Genomic DNA, 20,529 nt, shown 5'->3' with positions numbered 1-20,529 from the left:
AAATCAAAATTTAAAAGTACTCATAATAGTTCTAATAATGCTATTAAAAAACTGCAGCCTTGAGGAAGTACCACTGCAATCCAGAGGTGACTTCATTGGAAACTACCTGTGAGAATGTTGGCTTCTGGATAACTATAAATAAATAAGAATAAAAATGTGCATCCCACCCCTGAGACCATTCCATTGTAACTATCCAGCCTCCCAAAATTTCAACACCTCTTGCGATGTTTTTGACCCCTTTCCATTTTAGCAGAACAAATTCTACAGACACCTTCCATATCTCCTCAAAATCATTTCTCCTGCATATTCCCCATTTTACCTTAATCACACATGTTAATTTATCAGGGAGCTTTCTGTCCCCTGGGAGCTAAACTAACGAGTCACACACAGTTGGTTTTAATTTTAAACTTTTTATTAGACTAGGAAATATAATTTATTGCATAAAAATTAATTTGTTACAATAGGAATGCTAAACCTTATTTACAGTTCTTAGTTTACAGAATAAACAGACACGTGTTTTGAGGATGCTTCCGAACACCCCCCCCCCCACCAAAAAAAACCCCACCTGGATGTATAAATATGAAAACAGAATGGAGAGCAAGAGAATGAAGGACACTCTTAAGGGGAGAAAGGAAACCGTGGTTTGCTTTCACCCAAACGATGGCATAGGCTGCCCATGTCACAAAGCTCAGTGTGACCACAGAGAGTACCTTAAGAGACAGTGGGGGAGGGAGAAAGACACGCACAGCCCTCACTTGTGTGAGCAGAGGGTGCTTTCCAGGCAAAAGTGCTCCCTACTTGGTCAACATACACTCTTCTGAACAAGAAGCAAAGAGAAAGAGGGTGAACTCTGCACACTTCCTGACGCTGCTCCCTATTGCACACCCACGGATCCCTAATCTGTTATATAGTACTGATCTCTCTCTGTCACCCATACCAGATTTCTACTTCTGAATTCTCTCTCTCTTTCACACCTGAATGCACATATCTGTACACCCAGTATCCAATTCACACAAAAGCAGTGAGTAAAGACTAAAGCAGGTTGGCCTCTTAACAGAACACTCTCTCCCCACCAGCTCCCTCAATTTATATGGCAGGCCCACCCATGAGACAATGTGAGGTGACTGCCTCAGCAGGTAAGACCCACAGGGGCAAAAGATCCTGATGTAGATCTTTATTCCTCCCCCCCCCCCGTTCCTGATGTAGATCTTCATTCACTCCTTCTTCCCTGGCAAGGAGGGGGGGGGGTGCCTTTTTGTGGTTCATCTCAGGTGCCGGAATGTCTTAGGCCTGTCAGTGCCAATATGAATTTACATCACTATGTGTACAACTGAGTTTCATATATCTTCCACTTCTCCACCCACCCATCCCACAGCCACACAATCGCATCAGCTTGCAGAAGATACACAGTAAGCAGGAGCTAACCACATTCACCCCAGATTTGCGTTAAAGGTCTTAAGGTACATTCAGACATATAGAGGCAGTGGCCTGCTTGCATGAACTGGTCTCTGGATTACTGAAGTGATATGCTCATCCAACTGAGAAAATTGTGAATGGGCGGAAACCTTCACAGATTCCATGTGGCCATGTGACCAAAGCAAAACAGGGACAGCAACAGAACATGAGAAGCAATATTGGGTGGGGGGTGGAGATGCACAGAGAGAGATGCACGCACTTTTAACACGCTCTGCTCCTGGAATTTTAAAACTGATCAGCCTATTTCTACAGAAAGTAGTAACGTTCACTTACTTAGCTAAACAATTCAAAGCCTAAGTGTCTAATTGTGTTTCCAGCCTGAACCTTTAACTTAATTGACTAAATGCAATTCTTAAACAAATCACCCTGACATACACCAAGAGATCAGGTTAAAGACTGGAGCCTTCTTTTTAAATTTCTCACAAACTCCTAATACAATCTCCCTTACGGCCTCACCGTTGTAAGTGGAATGTATAGATGAATTTCTTCTATTCAATTTATCAGCAAGCAGTTCAGTCATATAATATATAATATTCCAGCTAGCTGAAAATGTTACAAAAAAACCTATCGTGCTCTCATCTGATGCCATGTTGAAGGAAAGCAATGCCTGCAGCTCTCCCCAAATACCTTGTGGTTAAATGATTACAGTATCTATTTTTGATTGAGGATTGATTTTCTTTTCTTTTACTGCCACACAGGAAACAAGCACTAATAACTTCACTCTAAAAAAAACACAAAACAAAAAAAACCCAGATGCAATTCTCAGAAAGTTCATCATTTGGTTCCAAAAATCTGGATATTTTTCCAGATTTGTATATTGCATATGAGATCCCTGACAACTACGATGTGAGAAAGAAGAAAGTATGCCCTACCAATGGGTATATATACAGACGAGAGAGTTACGGACCCTGCATCAAGCAGGTCTAGTCCTTTAAAAATGTTTGTCAGGTACGGATAAAGATACCCAAGGTCTCCAAATCCATGCTCACTAGAAGCGCCACCAAAACCCCCAAATACTGACATGTTCTATCTTGTATAGATTGCACCATACTCTTGAGAGACCTGAGCTGCAACAAGAACGTTGCTTTGGTGTAAAAGAATTTGAAGAAGCGTATAGTTTGGACTAGGAGATTCTGTGCACCTGAACCCTACAAATGACACAAAACATCCCAAAAGGTTAGAGAACAGGGCTGCAGAGCTAGCGAAAATGACTTTTTGCCTGAGGAAGAGAACGAGTGAAGAAAACTTCACACCTTGAAAACAGGCCCTGCGTTTGCAGTGCTTAACAAAACACACACACACCATCCTCCTCCATGGATTTGCCTTCTGTGTAAATGTCCAGGCTCCATGCAACAAAAATGTCTTCTTGAATTAAGAGTCCACGTTTAGCATTCTATTTGTTTTCTCACTGTAAGCGACCTCTAAACAATGGGGCTATATATCCTGGTTAAGCAGGCATTGCCTGCAAACTATTTGCAGTCTCTGGGTTCCTGTATGTAATGTTTACTGTCACGAGGCAGCAACTAGCTTTCGGCGCCTTCCTTGGGCACGTAGATAAAAAATTGCATCCTGAGAAACGACTGCAGCGATGGGGAAGCTGCGCATTCCAGATGTTGGTTGGCTCTCTGCACCAGGATAGGCAAAGGTCAGGGACCATGAGAGTCCAGCCACATCTGGAGGGTCACAGCTCCCCCTTCCTTGAACTACTGGTTGTCAAGCTGCCACATAAAGACATAACGTTCCAATCACGTTCCCGCTCCCTGAGTAGGTGTGCCATTCAATTTTTTGTTTGTCTTCAGCACCTGTCTTTCCCCAAGAGCATGGTACCATTTAAGGAGAATGAGGTAATTGCGAGGGTCTTCTGGTGCAAGACTTGCTATGTCGTGCCGTGTCTTTAAAGTTATTGCCTACGAACGTGTCCTCGTGGGAAGGGAGAAGAGTTAGGAATGAAAGGATCAGCATGATGAGGCAGCACTGCTCTTGGTGCCATGCTATGCTTTATGGAAGAAGACAACCTTTTTAAGAGGTAGTGACTATAAGAAAAATACCCTGCAACTACACAGTGCTTGCAACAACCTGAAGAATAACGGATAACCAAAGGCCAATGCAAATAGAAATATATACATATATAAATATATACGAAAGTAAGGTAATACGGGTGCATTTGCATTAGAATTTTACTGCTGGAACTACCCTTATATTGCAAGGTTTGTATCGCTTAATCTCGGTTCTGTACCAAATCTAATTTTCTCATGGTGGAAAGATCTGGCAAAACAGAATAGGCAGCAATGGCAAAACTGAGACCTACATTCCTACTGCCAACTCAAAAATCTGCTCCCTATTAGTTGTAATTCATATCCGAGTACACTACAGACGTCTAGCAAACACTGCCAGCTGCTTTCTCCTGTGATAATGAGGGCTAGAAACCTCATTGAAAGGAAAGTATGAAGAACTACCTGAACTGGGCAGTGTGTGTGCAGCAGCTGCAAATCTTTAAAAATATTTCCTGCTAAGAGGAAATGAGCTTCTGCTGCATTTCCACCTAAGATCTTGTTGGCATACAAGGGTTTTTTTTAATCATTACGCCTGGTGGCTGAGTTTATTAATAACTTGCTTCAATCTGGGGCTATTCAAACAATATCCTTTCCTCTTTTCAGTAAGCTATCACATACAAGGGAGCCATTTGCATTGCTCACGAATACTCATTTAACATTTTTGTAGTTGTGTAATTTACTTTTCTTCTAATAGAACGCCTGCAATATAGAGAAAAAGGTAAGGCACTGCAAAGCATTACCGAAAGAAACAAAAATTATCACAACGCCACCCATTATTAGCTTTGAGTCCTTGTGGAATTCTGTAGCTAAACTGTCTGGAATGAGAGTCACCTATAACAAGCTCAGAGATTCCAAATCTCCCTCCCTCCCTCAGACACAGATGGGCTAACCACAAACATTATTCTAACATGATAATATGACACTGTGGCTTCTAATCTTCAAGCAAATGTTCCCTCCTTCGATCATGAGGTCTAGGAACAAAAGAGAAAAGTGTGAAGAATTTAAAACTCGAGTGGCCTGGTGTGCACGTCACATCAAACCATAGTTAAAATAAACTATGGTTTAATGTAAATGAGTCAAAGTGTGCTCATGCTGCTGAAATTGCTGGCACTTTGCTCTGGCTGTACTGCCAGCAAGCCAACCACTGTCTGACTTGTCATATCATCCAAAGCTGGGACCACGGTTTGTTTTCCTCCTAGCAAATCACAGGCAGAAACCAAGATTTGTTCTTGGTGTACCTGTTGTGGCTTGTTTGGGGGCAAGCAAACAATGATCCTGGGTTCCTATGTCAAAATTCAGACTGTGGCTTGTTTCTTGGCTGTGTGGTGGTAGCAGCAGCAGCAGCAGTGGTAGAACCAAGTGCCCACCATTTCAGCACTGTAGGCTTGTTCACATTCAACTGTGGCTGAATGCAGCATGCAAACCAGGTCTTTGAGATACTCCTGTGTAGCGGCTGAAACATTTTTCTCAGATTTTTATTTTTTTTAATGTCACTCGAAACACAGCTCAAAACAACACTGGTGGGAAGTTTCTGCTCCTCCAGTTTGAACCGTCACCATTAACATTTCTTATTCCTCTCGAAGAACTACACATTAGGGGTATCTTTGTTTAGTCCTGGATCCTGGATCCTGTCCTGGTCCTATCACTCATAAACAGTGGGACTTTAGCTCATGCTTTCCAAAATTCAAAATGGATGTGATGCAGACACTTGCTTGGTGCCTATTCAGACACTGCAGGGAAGTTAGTACAGTGGTACCTCTGGTTACGTACTTAATTCGTTCCAGAGGTCTGTTCTTAACCTGAAACTGTTCTTAACCTGAAGACCACTTTAGCTAATTGGGCCTCCTGCTGCTGCTGTGCCGCCGGAGCACGATTTCTGTTCTTATCCTGAAGCAAAGTTCTTAACCCGAGGTACTATTTCTGGGTTAGCGGAGTCTGTAACCTGAAGCGTATGTAACCTGAAGCGTATGTAACCCGAGGTACCACTGTACTACCTTAAACAGATACTATCTTTCCTACGAAGAAACCTGGAAATAAAGTGCCTCCTATTAGGAACAGGTCTCAGGATGAAGTTCAGAGCGCACAAGTTGTCTGAGGCATGTTCTGGGGCATATGAGAACAATGGCTGACATTCCCCAAGGAAGTGCCCGTACGCACTAAGAGCTGTTTGACAGTGGAGCAGACTCCCTCAAAAGATGGTGGACTCTCCTTTCTTGGAGGTTATTAAGCAGAGATTGGATGGATATCCATCATCAATGCTTTAGTTGAGATTCCTGCACTGCAGACTAGATAACCCTTGGGGTCCCTTCCAACTCTACGATTCTATGATTCTATAATTTCATAACCTGGATATGGCATTATGTGGTGGAATCCCACCCAAAATTAGTGACAGACTGAACACACCCTTGATTGCTAAGCCTTCACCATCTCAGTTGGGATTTTTGAACTCCAGCTTCCTGGGCTGCATAGCATAGCAAGAGTCCTTGTCTCAACCCAACCCCCCCTTGGCCAAAAGTCATTCTGAGCACAAGAAAACCTTTTACACATTCCTCAATGGAGCTATCTTGATTCTAGCTTGAGACTTGTTCCTGTACTAACTGGACTTCGTTCTGCTGGAATGGCCCACACAGAGACAAGTAGGTTATGCAAAGCAAGAGTGGCTCCAAACACAACTGAGACAAGACCAGGAGCAAATACCAGTAGACATTTGGTCAGGCATATCTGGGCACTTCACCAGATTCTGAGGTGGGCCGGAAAGAGTGTGAGGGGTTTGTCAAGAAAGCTCCCCAAGAAATTTCTCTCAGCTTCTTTTCCAGAAACAGGTTAGTTCTCCTGTGAGTGAATTTTCAGACTTATTCCCATTCATTCTGCTATAGTCAGAGAAATAGATGCAAGCAAAATATTAAAGAGAAGAAAAAGTTTTCCCTTTAAGACACATATGAGGCTCAGGTCAAATCATCAATCCTACCTGATCAAATTTCATAGGTTACCACATAAATTGATATTGTTTAATTTTCACTAAAACATCATTGCGTTTTCTCTCTCCCTCTCCCTTTCTCTGAGTGTCATGATACTCTTGCTCTCACATACATGAAAGATTCTTACTGAATTTTTAAAAAGGATGCATCCAAAGATCTGGATAATAAATTACTTGCGTTTCCTAAGAAACTGTTTTCCTTTTTTTTCCTTTTCCATTTTTTAAATGTGTCTTAAAGCTGTTTGAAGCTTTTGACAGGAGTAAGCAGTCTTTTCTAGATTGTACTCGACTCTTCAAAGCATAATTTGCCAGCAAAGAAGAAATAAAGGGAGAACAAGGCAGGGAATGGGAAGAGGACAAGAAAAGAAAAACAAAACAAAACAACAACCCCAACCCAGATTCTTAGCAGCCCTCAGAAGCCACATGAGGCAGCAGAAGCTGAGGAGACCACAACTGCCACAGGCTGCGGTCACGGAGAGCAATGATACATTGCTTTTGTGCCCCGGTTCAAAGGCTTTGAGGAGAAGGAGGAAAGGAGTCTTTAACACTTGGATTGCTTGTAAACTGCACAATATGGATCTCTAAGGCTGATTGTGATTTGAGGAGGGAGGAGTGCGAGAAGGGAGAAGGAATCTCTTCAGAGTTACGCTACGGCTCTGTTTCTTCCTTGCAGCCCTTTCCCCATCAGTTCCCAAAAGGGCTGCTCCCGCCATTTTCTCTCCCTCTCTCACTCCACCTTCCGCTCGGCCATTGCCAGAAGTCTTCTCGAGAGCTGCATCAGCAGTCCCCCTCTGTTGCCATGACAACCAGCATCTCGCTCTTGCCCATCTCTTCCAAGGCACTGGCCAGAGTATTAAGATCCCCATCATCTTGGTGCTGGGCTTCCCATAAGTCCAGGATGACTCCTGTTGGGCTGGCTTTGGTGGCAAAGAAATTCAGGTACCTGTGCAGGAAAGAAAACAAATGAGAGAGGGAAAGAGAGGGAGAGAGATGGTTGGCGTCAGTGTTTTCCCATTAGATCTCTGATATCACGGGGCTCATAATAAAACTTGTTGATGTATTCCCACCCGTGAGATTACAGATCCCATGAGAGCACATAAGGCAGGGATGTTGGGATTCCCATTAGCTCCAGCCAGCAGTCCATCAGCATCTAGAGAGCCACAGGTCCCCATCCCTGAACTAAGGGCTAGGCCTTTAGTGATGACTGCGTATGACCAGTGGAAGGACGACGACCCAAATTCAGAACAGGACTTGAGGGGGAAACAGAGATGAAGTGCCTGATTTTGGTGAAGCAGCTCCTACCAAGTCTAAAACATAACATGTAAACTCACACTTTTAAAAAGCTCTTTGGAGCAAGGCAGAGCACGGCATGATTGTCATTCACCTAAGGACACTGGCCAGAACACTGCTGAAGGAGGGATATTATGTACTTCTTTCTGAGTGGATAGCTCAGTTGGTAGAGGATGAGACTCTTAATGTCAGGGTTGTGGACTCAAGCCTCGTGTTGGGGGGGGGGAACCCTGCACCGCAGGTCGTGGTCCCTTCCAACTCTATGATTCTGTGATTCTAAAATTAGGCACAACGCTTTTTTAAATAAAAAGAAGAAGACAAACTTTTAGAGGAGCCTGGAATATACACGAGGAAACCAGGGGTCAGCAGGGTGGGGGGGAAATAGATCTGCTACAAATTTTTACTGACACAGAGGAGCCCAGGGTTTCTGCTGACCTAGTTTCTTTGACCTTTTCTGGGATGATACCCCAAGGGCCCCCGATATCTTTAAACCAAGGCCAACGACACTGACAAAGTCTCCGCAGGAAAGTCGCTCAGCAAATGAAGGCTGCTGCTTTAACAGAAAATGGATTCTCTAAGTTGCAGCAGTATGGAACTTACTGCTCACAGTGACCAGGGTGAAGCCAAGTGCCTTACCTAGGCTACAAGGTATAGAAACCCTTGGCTTGGCAGCGGCTTCCCAGCTCCTACATCTTATTCTGGGGAACCTCCAACTGGCACCCTTTTCACTGTTTGAATGAAATATACATCCATGACAATGTTTCAGCAACTGCTTAGAACACCAGCAGACACCAGTCATTCGGGAACTGGCAAGGCACACAACAAGTTCTATTTTATTTTATTTCTGCTCTGAGCACCTGGACCTGAATACAAATGAGTGAATCAACCTGGGTGGCTTTCCTAAGAGAGTGGCTGTGCTCTGCCTCCCCAGCTAGAGGCAGCAGTGTTTCTGAATACCAGTTGCTGGAAACCACAGCAGGGGGGAGTTGCTCCTGTGCTTGCAGTTTTCTCTCAGGTGAGAACAATATGCTAGACTAGATGGGCCATTGGCCCGATCTAGCGGGCCCTTCTTATGTTCTTCCATCCTGCCTGCTGGAAAACTCTTCTATATTTTTAGTAAAAAGTAAAGGTACCCCTGACCATTAGGTCCAGTCGCGGACGACTCTGGAGTTGCGTGCTCATTATAGGCCGAGGGAGCTGGCGTTTGTCCACAGACAGCTTCCGGGTCATGTGGCCAGCATGACTAAGCCGCTTCTGGCAAACCAGAGCAGCGCACGGAAACGCTGTTTACCTTCCCGCTGGAGCGGTACCTATTTATCTACTTGCACTTTGACGTGCCTTCAAACTGCTAGGTTGGCAGGAGCTGGGACAGAGCAACGGGAGCTCACCCCGTCGCGGGGATTTGAACCGCTGACCTTCTGATTGGCAAGCCCTATATTTTTAGTAGGGCAGTAAAAATGTTCCCCTTCTTACAGATATTCGATACAGGGAGCGTTTGGCTGATAGTTAATGTTTAATGTTATTTATGTTTGCTGTTTTATGAGGTTTTCCCTCTGTCTTCTAGTGTATTGCACTATTCATTGTCTTGAGCAAGGATTTTGATCCAAGAGGCAGCCCACAGATATCAGAATAAAGAATTAAATAAGTGCAAACAAGCAGCTCCTTTGGCTCTTGTGTTTCCTGCAAGGATGGCTGACGGCAAAGCGCTGAAACAAAACCCACCGGTCCATGGAAAGTTTCTGAGCAAGGAGCCGCCAGTCGTTTCCTCTGGAGTTGGGGGCATCAAGGCTGTTGCAGATTTTCTGTCGTATCGACAGAGGGATCTTGAAGGCATATGGCCCCAGCTGAGTCGTCAGGGCACTGCCAGGATAGGAACGCAAGGCATCAAAGGAGTTGGAGTTCTGGAAAACAAAAAAGGGCATCTGTCAGATTTAGAGGCAATTTTTTTTTACTAATTAAGTTAACAAGTTATAAGCTGTCTTTTAGGGCCCAATTCCCCTCCCCAATGTGTTGTAACAAAATTGCAAATATACAACATACAGATAATCATATTAACACTACATTGCACCCCTTTAAAACTGAGCAGTAGTAATTAACTTACCATGGAAAATCAGCAAAATGTGAATTGAAGTAAAAAATACTTTTAAGATTTGTTCCGGGGGGCAGGGCCACCCCTAAAAAGGCCCTGATCCTGATACAGAGGATATGAGCATGTGATAAAACTCCATCTGATATATCTGATCTATGGATAAAAGTTTACCATAGCCAATCTGTCACATGGTGGGTTTTGCTAGTAGCTAGTACATGACAAATGAATAGGCTGGCTTATAAAAACAACAACTCAAAATGTGATTTTCTCCCTCTGAATCAGGTCTTGAGTATTTTCACACACAATACTTAACGTAGCTCTTGCTTTAGATCAGTTGTAAGACAACCATAGGGACGCGGGTGGCGCTGTGGGTAAAACCTCAGCGCCTAGGACTTGCCGATCGCATGGTCGGCGGTTTGAATCCCCACGGCGGGGTGCGCTCCCGTCGTTCGGTCCCAGCGCCTGCCAACCTAGCAGTTCGAAAGCACCCCCGGGTGCAAGTAGATAAATAGGGACCGCTTACCAGCGGGAAGGTAAACGGCGTTCCGTGTGTTGCGCTGGCTTGCCAGACGCAGCTTGTCACGCTGGCCACGTGACCCGGAAGTGTCTGCGGACAGCGCTGGCTCCTGGCCTATAGAGTGAGATGAGCGCACAACCCTAGAGGCTGGCAAGACTGGCCGAACGGGCAGGGGTACCTTTACCTTTACTTTAAGATAACCATAATTCTTACATTGGTTGGAATGCTCGTATTCTTTAATGCTCATATTCACATTACAAATGCCTCTCTCCTGATTTCTGAACAAAGCAACCAACTTCCAGTAAAATACTGGGAGAGTTGTAAAAGCAATTTGAGCTCCACGTGTAAAACCTGCCCTAATTTCACCTTTGTGGGTTTGTGTGTGTGTTTTTTTAAAAAAACTTCGATGCAATTCACTTTTTTTGTTTATTTCAGTCCCATAACTTAGATAGGATTTCTGCATTTCTTTGCAAACCTACTGGCAAAAGCAAGTCGAAAGAAGCATTCTGAGAAAGAGACAATCCAATAGGATGTACTGAAATGCATTAGGCAACCCAGTATGCATGGATAGTCAGAAATAGAAACAATGGGAAAGAGAAGGGTAAATACCATGCCTTTAAAATATGTATCATTGACTTGCATAGTGGCATCACATTCTCCTGCTTCACTGAAACCAGAGAAAAATCATGCTTCGGATATCAACATGCATGCTTGAACAATAGCGGGTCTTGGAGAGTCAGAGCATGTAACCAAGACAAAAGAAGATGATTGTTTGCAGACTGTTGTTATTTTGTGGCTGGGATTCAGTGGCAAAATCACACTGTGCAATTAAAATGGTCTCGGCAGTCTTGTTCTCTTGTGCAAAAGACCCCCTCCCCACAACTGAACTTTCTGTAGTAAGGGAAGTGATGGGGAAATGCACTGGAAAATGGAATAACGACTGCTTGATGCAGCACTGTATAACCTCCCTGCAAACAAATCAAAATGAATGTTCAATAAGCAGCCGATGCCATATGGCTTCCTCACAAGTGGAAAGAAGGTTGCATTTTCCTGGGTAGGGAACTTAAATGTATGAGATAATAGGTTCTGTTCTACATATTCCTGCAGACTACAGTGCCACATCCATGTCAGAGAAAGCAGGCAAGAAGGAATGTGGGCTTCTTTCGCAAGTTCTAGGAGTGAGCAATGGCTCACAATGTGCGTCAGGGAAGATTTTGCCAGTTAATTCTAGCCAATAGCTCAGAGAGGCCACTGGGATTCCTGTTAAATTTTATTCTGCTCCACTTGTCTTCTGCCAACAAACCACACAGCCTGCTTGCTTCTGCAGCCTGGATCCCCTTGGCTCACCTCTCCAAGGGTAATGTGCAGCTGAAATATCTGCCCTTCTCCTTCCACTTGCCGGACACAAATCTTGCAGGTAAGTTCTGTGGAAGCTGGGCTGTGTCTCTCCAAAGTGAAGGTGCAGTGAAGTGCCCGCTGGCTGCCACTCCAGATATGATAGAAGGGGATTTCCTGCAGCAAATGGTAGTAATAATAATAATAACAATAAACAACAACAACAACAAGACATGTCAGCACACTGGGATGCCATCACACTGGAAATGTGCCAGTGGGTCACTGTGGCAATAGAACAAGTCTACACAACCAGAACAGGTTTGCACACCTTTTGGTCTTTCAAGTCAAACGCAGCCCACCAGCCAGCTCCTCAACAAAGCACTGATGTATCAACAAACCAGTTCAAGGCTGGTGGGGAGAAAATGGATTAAGGCGCTCCTGGTGGGCTGTATTTGTTTGGCTTGATGGTTCTTAAGTTACAGCCTTCAAGTCCTGCTTGTGGGTTTCATGGAAGCATGACCTTTGGTCCAGCACAGCAGGAGTCTTCCTATTCTCTTAAGATGTTCAGGCCTGTTCTGGAAAGCATTATCACTCAGTTACAATGATGTGTGCATGTTTATGCAAAGAGGTCTGGCTGAGATGTTTTGTGTGTGTGGGTGTAGAAGGCGCTGTGGTCTATAGGTGCTATTCAGATCTTTTGTAGGACTCCTAAGCACAGTGCACCCAGGGATGGGTCCATTTAGGGTCTTCCATTCATAGGATAATTTGGGTCTCACACCTGCGTGAGTTGGGTACCACAGGAGACTGGAGAAATGAAAGGATGCCAAACCTTCTGGTAGAAATCATGAAGTAAGGATGTGGGAAAAGACAGAGAAGTCACAAAGTCTTGCTAAGGTATATGAAATGTATCTTCCTGAAAAGCCAGTGGCATAATTATCTTGTGGTACCATTTCACCAAGGATAAATCTGCAGAAAATAAAAACTGGGGCTGGCCTTTCAATGAGTGTATGTGTGCATGCACTCTTGTTTTGATGGCGGATGAAATATTCTGGAAGAGAACAGTGATGAACAAAAGCAGTTTTCCTGGTGGTCCCATTGAGGCACTCCCTCTGTTGTTGGTATGCTGGCAACCCAGCCACTCACCTGGTACTTGGCCAGGAGTTTGCTCCTCCAAAGTGAATGAGGGATATCATGGATGGAGAGGCGCAAGTTGTGATAACTGTCCTTAAACAGCAGGGGCTTGGGTTCTTCCAACAGGTAGCCACCAAGAGTCCTTTCTAATTCAAGTACTTCCTGTGAGACAAGAGGGGAGGGGAGGAGAGGAAGGACAGATGTGAGGCCCAAGGATAAATGATGGCAATTTAACCAGTGAGCACCTCCTATGCTCCCAGATTGTCATATGCTGCCAGATGGGGCACTGATAAGTCTCAATTTTGCACAGCAGCTCCTGAAGCAGAATTGCTCCTGGTCAGACATTGTCTCTCTTCCTTTATCACATTTACCTTTGCCACCATCACTGCCACCAGGGCTGCTTGTCATGGAGGGGGATAAAACCACAGGCACTTTAAGCTGCAATACTAAATAGCACAGGCAACTCATTCTGAAAGGAAGCTACTAGGCTCTCTGTGTTTCCAGGCTGCTTGCTGGTGGCTCAAGCACTGGATTCCCTGACACTCATAGGTCTAATGCAGTTTACCAGACATTTGTGGCACAACCCCAGATGTATCTTTCTGGCTATGGTAGCTGGACTTTGCCAGCATCTGGGCTTGGGTGCCTGGAAGCATCTTGTGCTTTCCTTGTGAACATCTCCTCTGCAGCCCTCTAGACACTGTCAGTAGGAAGGATGCGGAATTAGATGTAACATTAATTCAACCCAATGAACCCTATTCCTTTGACTAGTACCATAACAGGTTGTGTCTGATTGGTGCTATAATTCAAGCCAGCAAACCAGGGGGGGGGGGGGAAATCCCATCCGGAAACTCATACTCTTTTGACTTTAGTCATATACTCATCTCCATTTTGGAATTCCAGTATTTTCCCCCTGTATAGTTTTCTGCAGCGATCCAGTATTTCAGCAGACAAACCAGCTCAACAATCCTTTCAGCCCTCACAATGACATCTTGGGGGAAAACAGCAACCCTCTACTTCCTGCACCACCCTGACAATAAACATGACAATGTGAGAAGCAGAAACGCAGAGTTTTCTTCCCTATGATTCACTGGTCAGATCCTAAATCAAAACCTCAAAAAGCTGATTTCTAGAGTCCTCTTCTGGCTCTTTCAGTGTATGAAGAGAAGTTAAATACCAACCATGACATCAAGGTTAAAAACACACAATGCAGCAAGATCGGAAACACCAGCTTGATCACTGGAACTAATCACTCTTGTAGGATGAGGGCAGATGGAGATTTATACTTCATTAAGAATGATGGGTCGCTTTCATTAGTCATGCAAAGCAGCGCTACTATTATTGATAGGCTTTGGAAATAACCTGAAAAATATATATTTTTCAGATTGAGAGCAAGCAGGCAGTTTTCCAGTGGGTCTTTAATCCCTCATATTTTAACTCTGATTACAAGACAAGCTTACATATGAAAAACAATGCGTAAGCCTCTAAGGCCTGCACAATTTCTGACCCACTGTCAGAGCCAGGCAATGCCACGCCTGAACCCAGAGATGCTGTCCTGATGAGCAAGTGAAGGCCAAAGGCCCAGATCCTAGTACCTACACCGGACAGGCCAATCCGCAGGCTTTGTACTGCCTGCCAATCATACTGGGGAGCGTGAGTATATTGCACACCCCTGTCTGGATGTGTGGGTGAGGAGGGCTCTGAATGTGCACAGCATGCTAACAGCACAATTGCATGAAGGCTTCCTTGGAAGTAAGCCCCACTGTGTTCAGTGTCTAAGACGGCAGAGAGATAATTTGCCATAGCAGCAATAGCAGGGGGTGGGGGGAAGCCCTTGCGTTATATCTTCAAAACAGGACATAGAACAGTCTCCTTCAGACACCCTTCCTTTCCCTCCGGGGACCTCCATTTAAAGCAAGGAGGCTGGTCTCTGAGGAACGGGTTAAGGGAACCTATTACTGAAACCAAACTGCAGGTCACTTTTCATTGCATTGCATCAGGCAGTTTTGCTCCCCAGAGCAACTCTTTTCCAAGTTGCATCGCACGCTCCTTTGACTGCCAGCATGGCCATTTTGGGCAGCAGCAGTCCAAAGTAACAGCAAATGGGGAAGTCGGACAAGTAGTGCTGAACATGCAACTTCTGCTCACAGAGTTTTTCCTACCCTCTCTGAGGTATGGCCCCAGGCATAGTCCCAGAGCAGGAAAACAAAGAGGCTGACATTTCTGTTAGCTGAAGTTTCATTCCTAGACACTTAAGAGGTGCAGATTCCAAAAAGGTAGGTCATGTTAGGTCTGGTTCCTCAATGCCCTAGTGATGACTTGAATGCAAGGATGAAACTATAGTACCAAAGAAAAGAATTTTCACACCACCTCAAACACAACGCTTCTGAGTGGAGACAGTTCACATGTTCAGCTGCATGTCCCCAAGTGTATAGTCAGTGCAGAGAAATCAAATGAATAAGGCTTTAGTCTGCTGCAGCAAAGAATTCCAACAGAGAATTAAAGATGAGCACACTTTTATTGTGAACTTAGTTTCAGAACTGACTGTTGTTAGATGCATGAAAAGACTAATGCCTATGACAGCTTTTTTTAAAGGTACCGTAGGATGTTCAGAGCAAATCTAGGCGTAAAATATAAAATAGGAAGCTGCCGTATACGAATCAAACCACTGATTTAATCTAGCTCAGTACTGTATGCCCTGACTAGTAGCAAATCTCTAAGGTTTCAGAGAGTGATCTCTCCAAGCTCTGCATGGAGACCTCTGGGACCTTCTGCTTGAAAAGCATGCACCTACCATTGAGCTACGGCTACTACCATCATTCCAGAATTTCAAGAAACAAGGGTGTATGTATATTACTTAATGGCTTGCAGATGGATGCCTTAACAGCTCTCAGTGAAAAATACTGCTCTCAAAGAGGCATGGAAGCCTGGTCTACAATACTTATTTGGTGATGCCTATTTCACTTATGCAAGGTGCCACTTAACTGCATTACTGTCACTGAGTGGTGATTTCACCCTTAGACGTGCCAAAGGAAAAAAGTGCTTCTGGGAACCCTTTGTTGTTGACAACTCTGGAGCATACTAGAAACATGATGGGTGTAGCCAGGGCAATTGATGCTTAATTGGCCACAGGTCACCTTGTCTTTGCTGAAGCAAAGACTATAAAAAAAATGGTGCTGATTGCATCGCTGCCTCATGTATGACCCTCAGTAGCCTATTCCTGTGACTGCAGTTGGTTGTAATTGGTTTTAATTTTTGAAAATTAAATTGTTGTAATCTACCCTGGGACCTGCTGGTGAATGGCAGGTAGTAAATTTAGCAGAAGGAATAATAATAATAATAATAATAATAATAATAATAGAAAGAAAAGTAACATGAATCTTTTTTTTTAGTAAGTCTATGCCAAAGTTTCAGCTAAAGTGGAGTGATCACTGTGAATCTTAGGATGAGTGAATCAACATTCAGTGTCATAAAGGAAAACGGCTGGGAGATTTTCTTATTGGGACCGCGGAGTGCAATCTAAAGTCAGATGCAGTTTGCATTCAAACCTATCAAATTCGCACCTCCCAAAATAATATGGGTTTCTTCAAGATTTGCACTTAACCGAGTTCTGTGCTGCACTTCTCCAACCAAACGATGCTTACAAAAATACACATGTTAAGAGAAAGCGTGCATAAAAATGAACATATTAATGAAAATTGGCATACAAAGATGCATTACATTAGGGGAAATAACTTCCAAAAAAAAGGTGTATATAAAAATGTGCTTATAAAGAGAAATTCACACTGCTAGAAAAATGCGGAGAACTGAATTTAAGATTGGTAAAATTGATTTATTTATGACATTTCTATGCTGCCCTTTGTCCGAGGATCACATTAAAATAAATAAAACTGAAATGAGAAACCGAGAGAACTGAAATGGACATATTCCATTTCAACCCTACAAGAATCCCGCCGAATTTTTAAGTTAGCTTCCAAATAGCTACTGGGATCACGGAGACTGTTCAGAATGGAAAGTTTTCCCATCAGAAAAAAACTTACCTGCCTGATGAATGGTTTAATTAAGTAGCCAGAAAGGAGGAGGAGTGCAAGTCAAGTGCAAAGAAATTCAAGAGGGGCAAACTGAGCAATGTTACCTTCAGGGCATCCGGTGTGTCTTCCAGGCAGTATACTTTGACACTGTATTCCAGCGAAGTACAAAGGGTGGGGGCAAAGATGGCGAGCTGGAGTCTCTTGATGGCCGACCGGGAGTAGGACTCTCCCACGAGGACGTATGTCCCAAGCTGGTCCAGCAGAACATGGCAGCACTTAGGTTCCAACTGGCAGTAGCAGGGCGTGTTTAAAGTCTCTTCATCCAGAGTTACAACTTCCTAAAGGAGAAGAAAGGGGTGGGAAGAGCAAAAAACAGAAGTAAATTTCTTCCTGGTGCCTACTTCCACTGGCTGGAGGCCAGTTGGTTAGCATGTCAGATTTTTATTGCCTATATTCAATGTCCATTGCAACGTAACTCAGAAAAACAAAAACTATCCAAGAGAAAGTTAAACAAAAAAATTCCAGAAATACAAGTTGTCAAAATTTTAAATAGTAAAAGTCCCCAAATCATTTATATAAAAAAGAAAGAAATCCCATTGGGCAGTCAACACTGTTTTGGGTCAAAAGACAGTGACTTTCTTGCTGCTGGTACACATGAACCAAGCTGAAATTATTATTCAATAGATTTATCTCCCTGTTTACTAGCACCAGGGTTGAGGGTGCTCTGTTTAACAAGAAGAAAAACTACAGTATGGTCACCTAAATTCTGAAATTCAAGAAAACTGCAGCTTGCATAAACTATGCCATTAAGCAAGATTGTTTATGGCTCTTCGTTTTTTTGCACAATCTGTTCTGCAACTTTTAACATTATTTAACATTTTCTGAAATCATTTTGCCCAATTTATTCTGCTATTGTCACCCATGGCAAGGAGGCGAAGAGTTACATAGGGCACTAAAGTTATGCTCTCTTGACGACTGGAAATCTATTGCACATTTGAGTTCATCAGGCCCTTTCCCCACATTTTCAAGTATATCTTCACAACCATTTATTTTTATTTTTTGTGTGAAAGCTGTGATTCTAGGCCAGTTGAATTCTGTGGCTGGTACAACATTCCAGGCTGCAGCTTTTCAACAGAACTGCCATCACATACACACAACCCTGATTTATAATACTTCCAGGAGGGCAGCAATGCAATACCTGCAAGGTCTCACCTGCCTTGCATAAATCTGGTGCTGCACTGGCATAGATTAGCTTTTTATCGACTTTAAAAATGCTGCTATCCTGACTTTTCACTTCTGCGTTGTAAACTTCCTAGATCTCATGATTCTAGCAATATGTGCTTAAAAGGGGTTTCTCTATCATACAATTTTTGAAGGGAAAGTTCATCATTTTGAGCAATGGGGTTTCTTATCAGCAGAGATTGATTGATTGATTGATTGATAGGAGATGTTATAGAGTTGTGTGGGGAGGGAGGGGTGGACAAGAAAAAACAACAACAGAAACGTATCTATCTCCTTACCTTAAAATGCTTTATAACTGATAACAAACCATACATTTTTAAGTAACTGGCTTGACCCACAGATTGCATGCGGTGCCTTCACCAATGGAACAGCTGATTCTGTTCCCAAATCATTATGTCTTACCTCCCAGTTTCCTTGGTGGGACTGGGTTTTCAGTTGCAGCATCCAGTCTGGGGAACTGACTTCTGCACAGTGGGGGACGGTGAGGATGACAGGGCGGCATAAGAGCAGCCCGGTGGGGCCACAGGTCACCATGGGGCTCAGCACCGTCTGTGTACCTTCGGATGGAAAGCTAGAGAGGGCAAGGAGAAGAAAGCTAAGTTGTCTCCAGTGACACAAAGGAAGTCAAAGAACTGGGCTGTGGCATCTGTTATCTGCGCCTCAGAGGAAATGGGATGGCTTGAATGAAATGGGGAATGGCTTGAATCTAACCTGACGAGAGCAATATTTGCTGAATAAAGCCCCTGAATGCAGTCTGGCTAAATATTAAATTAGTTAGAATTATCCACCTGCCACAATCTCCCCTCCCTTTAACTTCAATGGGGTTTTAAGCAACCAAATTGTGTCCTGGATTGCTGCCCTTGACACATATAAAGAAGAAATACTAGGAATATTTGGTGTTATGTTGGAGGGGATGCCAGGAAACCGGGACTTATGGTTCACATGTGGTGGGGGTGTAAATATGTACTTTTTTGTTTTTGTTTTTTGGCAAAGGGTGTTTAAGGAGATAACAGAAATCACACAGTTGAAGCTGATCGAAAGTCCAGAGGTAGCATTATTATCAATTTACGATGTGGTGGAAGGTTCGCAGGCTATGAAGGACTTGCTCACAATTTTATTGACAGCTGTGCGAGTTATTATAGCTAGGAAGTGGAAGTGGCAAGGTGAATATAAAATAGAAGAATGGCACAAAGAGGTGTGGGATACACGATTAATGATAAATTAACATGTGATGTTAAGGTAAGATGGGGAATGTGCAGTAGAAATGATTTTGAGGAGATATGGAGGGTGTTTGTAGAATTTGTACTGTTAAAACGGAAACGGGCCAAACCATTGCAAGAGGTGTTGAAATTTTGGGAGGTTGGATAGTAACAATGGAATGTTCTTGGGGGTGGGGTGCACATTTTTATTCCTATTTATTTATTATTATTATTTTGTCAAAATAAAAAAATAAAATAAAAAAGAAGAAATACTAAGTTGGTAAGTTGGTAAGTTGAGTGCAGGCAGAAGAGAAAATTAAAGGCCTTGGCTAAGATCCAAAGTAATACCTCTAAGGTGGCTTTGGGTTGGATCCTGACTTACAGCAGAATCCTAACTGTGTCTACGTTGCTCTCTATCAAATCAATGAAATGCTTAAGTTGGTCATGACTATCATGACACAGTGACTTCAATCAGACGTTAGGTGCAATCAGCGGAGTCTGGATGCAAGTTTGTAGTGTTTCTTGAACGAAACACAGTTTGCTGAAATCAAGGGGACTAACGAAAGCAGATTGTGGAATGAATGGGAGTGGAGTGGAGAGTGGGGAACAGCTGACACTGGGCATGCTCAAGCCTTTGACCATGCCTAAAGTAGCTCTCCTGGATAACCTCTGATAATGCAGGCCAGATTGAAAAACACAGCACGTTTTCTGCTTTACTTACAGGGTGTTTTCTGCTTTGTTGATCATCAGGTACATTTCGTAGAATTTCCCTTGAGGAATTGCTCCGTGTGGCACCAAGAGACTCACCCCTATGGACCAGAAACGGGTGGCGGAGGAGAAGAGAACGAATAAAGGGTTTTACTAGATTTAAAAATGATACAACCCTCAGCTCTGCAGTACACCTTCCCTTCTCTCTGATCTCTCTTCCCCTAAGTCAGTATATTAGGCCGCAGGCACAGAGCTAATGAGAAGATGCAGTGGACTCACTCTGCATCACCAGCAACCCTCTGCAAAGCTCCCAAGCAAGCTCATCACCTGGTTTCTCACCCATTACCTCGAAAGCTGTGCCTAATTATTCCAAAAAGAAAAGATGGCATCTCTGGACATTGTTTTAGTAACTGTCAATACAGTATATCACTTGATCTTCGGTGCCCATTATCTGCTTCTGCCCAGACGTTGCCTGGGGAAGGT

The 20,529-nt window shown here is 43.6% G+C and overlaps 1 protein-coding gene across 4 annotated transcripts in view; it reads right to left on the bottom strand.

Annotated features, from left to right (window-relative positions):
- Window positions 1–394: 394 nt before the first annotated feature.
- UNC5B (unc-5 netrin receptor B) overlaps window positions 395–20,529 on the bottom strand; it is a 164,903-nt gene continuing 144,768 nt past the window's right edge. For 2 of the 4 annotated variants that reach the window (XM_083614289.1, XM_083614290.1), the window contains 7 exons: window positions 20,060–20,147; window positions 18,542–18,710; window positions 17,002–17,235; window positions 12,882–13,031; window positions 11,751–11,915; window positions 9,520–9,698; window positions 395–7,450 (listed from right to left, as the gene is read on the bottom strand). In XM_083614289.1, the coding sequence (XP_083470415.1) occupies window positions 7,285–7,450; window positions 9,520–9,698; window positions 11,751–11,915; window positions 12,882–13,031; window positions 17,002–17,235; window positions 18,542–18,710; window positions 20,060–20,147 (1,151 nt within the window). In that variant the 3' untranslated portion in view covers window positions 395–7,284. The remainder of the gene's footprint in view (window positions 7,451–9,519; window positions 9,699–11,750; window positions 11,916–12,881; window positions 13,032–17,001; window positions 17,236–18,541; window positions 18,711–20,059; window positions 20,148–20,529) is intronic. The other 2 variants (XR_014548189.1, XR_014548190.1) reach the window with 2 other exon arrangements.

This window comes from Podarcis filfolensis, assembly GCF_964270895.1.
Source record: "Podarcis filfolensis genome assembly, chromosome: 5".
NCBI classification, from domain to species: domain Eukaryota; kingdom Metazoa; phylum Chordata; class Lepidosauria; order Squamata; family Lacertidae; genus Podarcis; species Podarcis filfolensis.
Note: the sequence above shows the minus strand (reverse complement) of the source record. Positions and strands in the feature narration are given on the sequence as shown.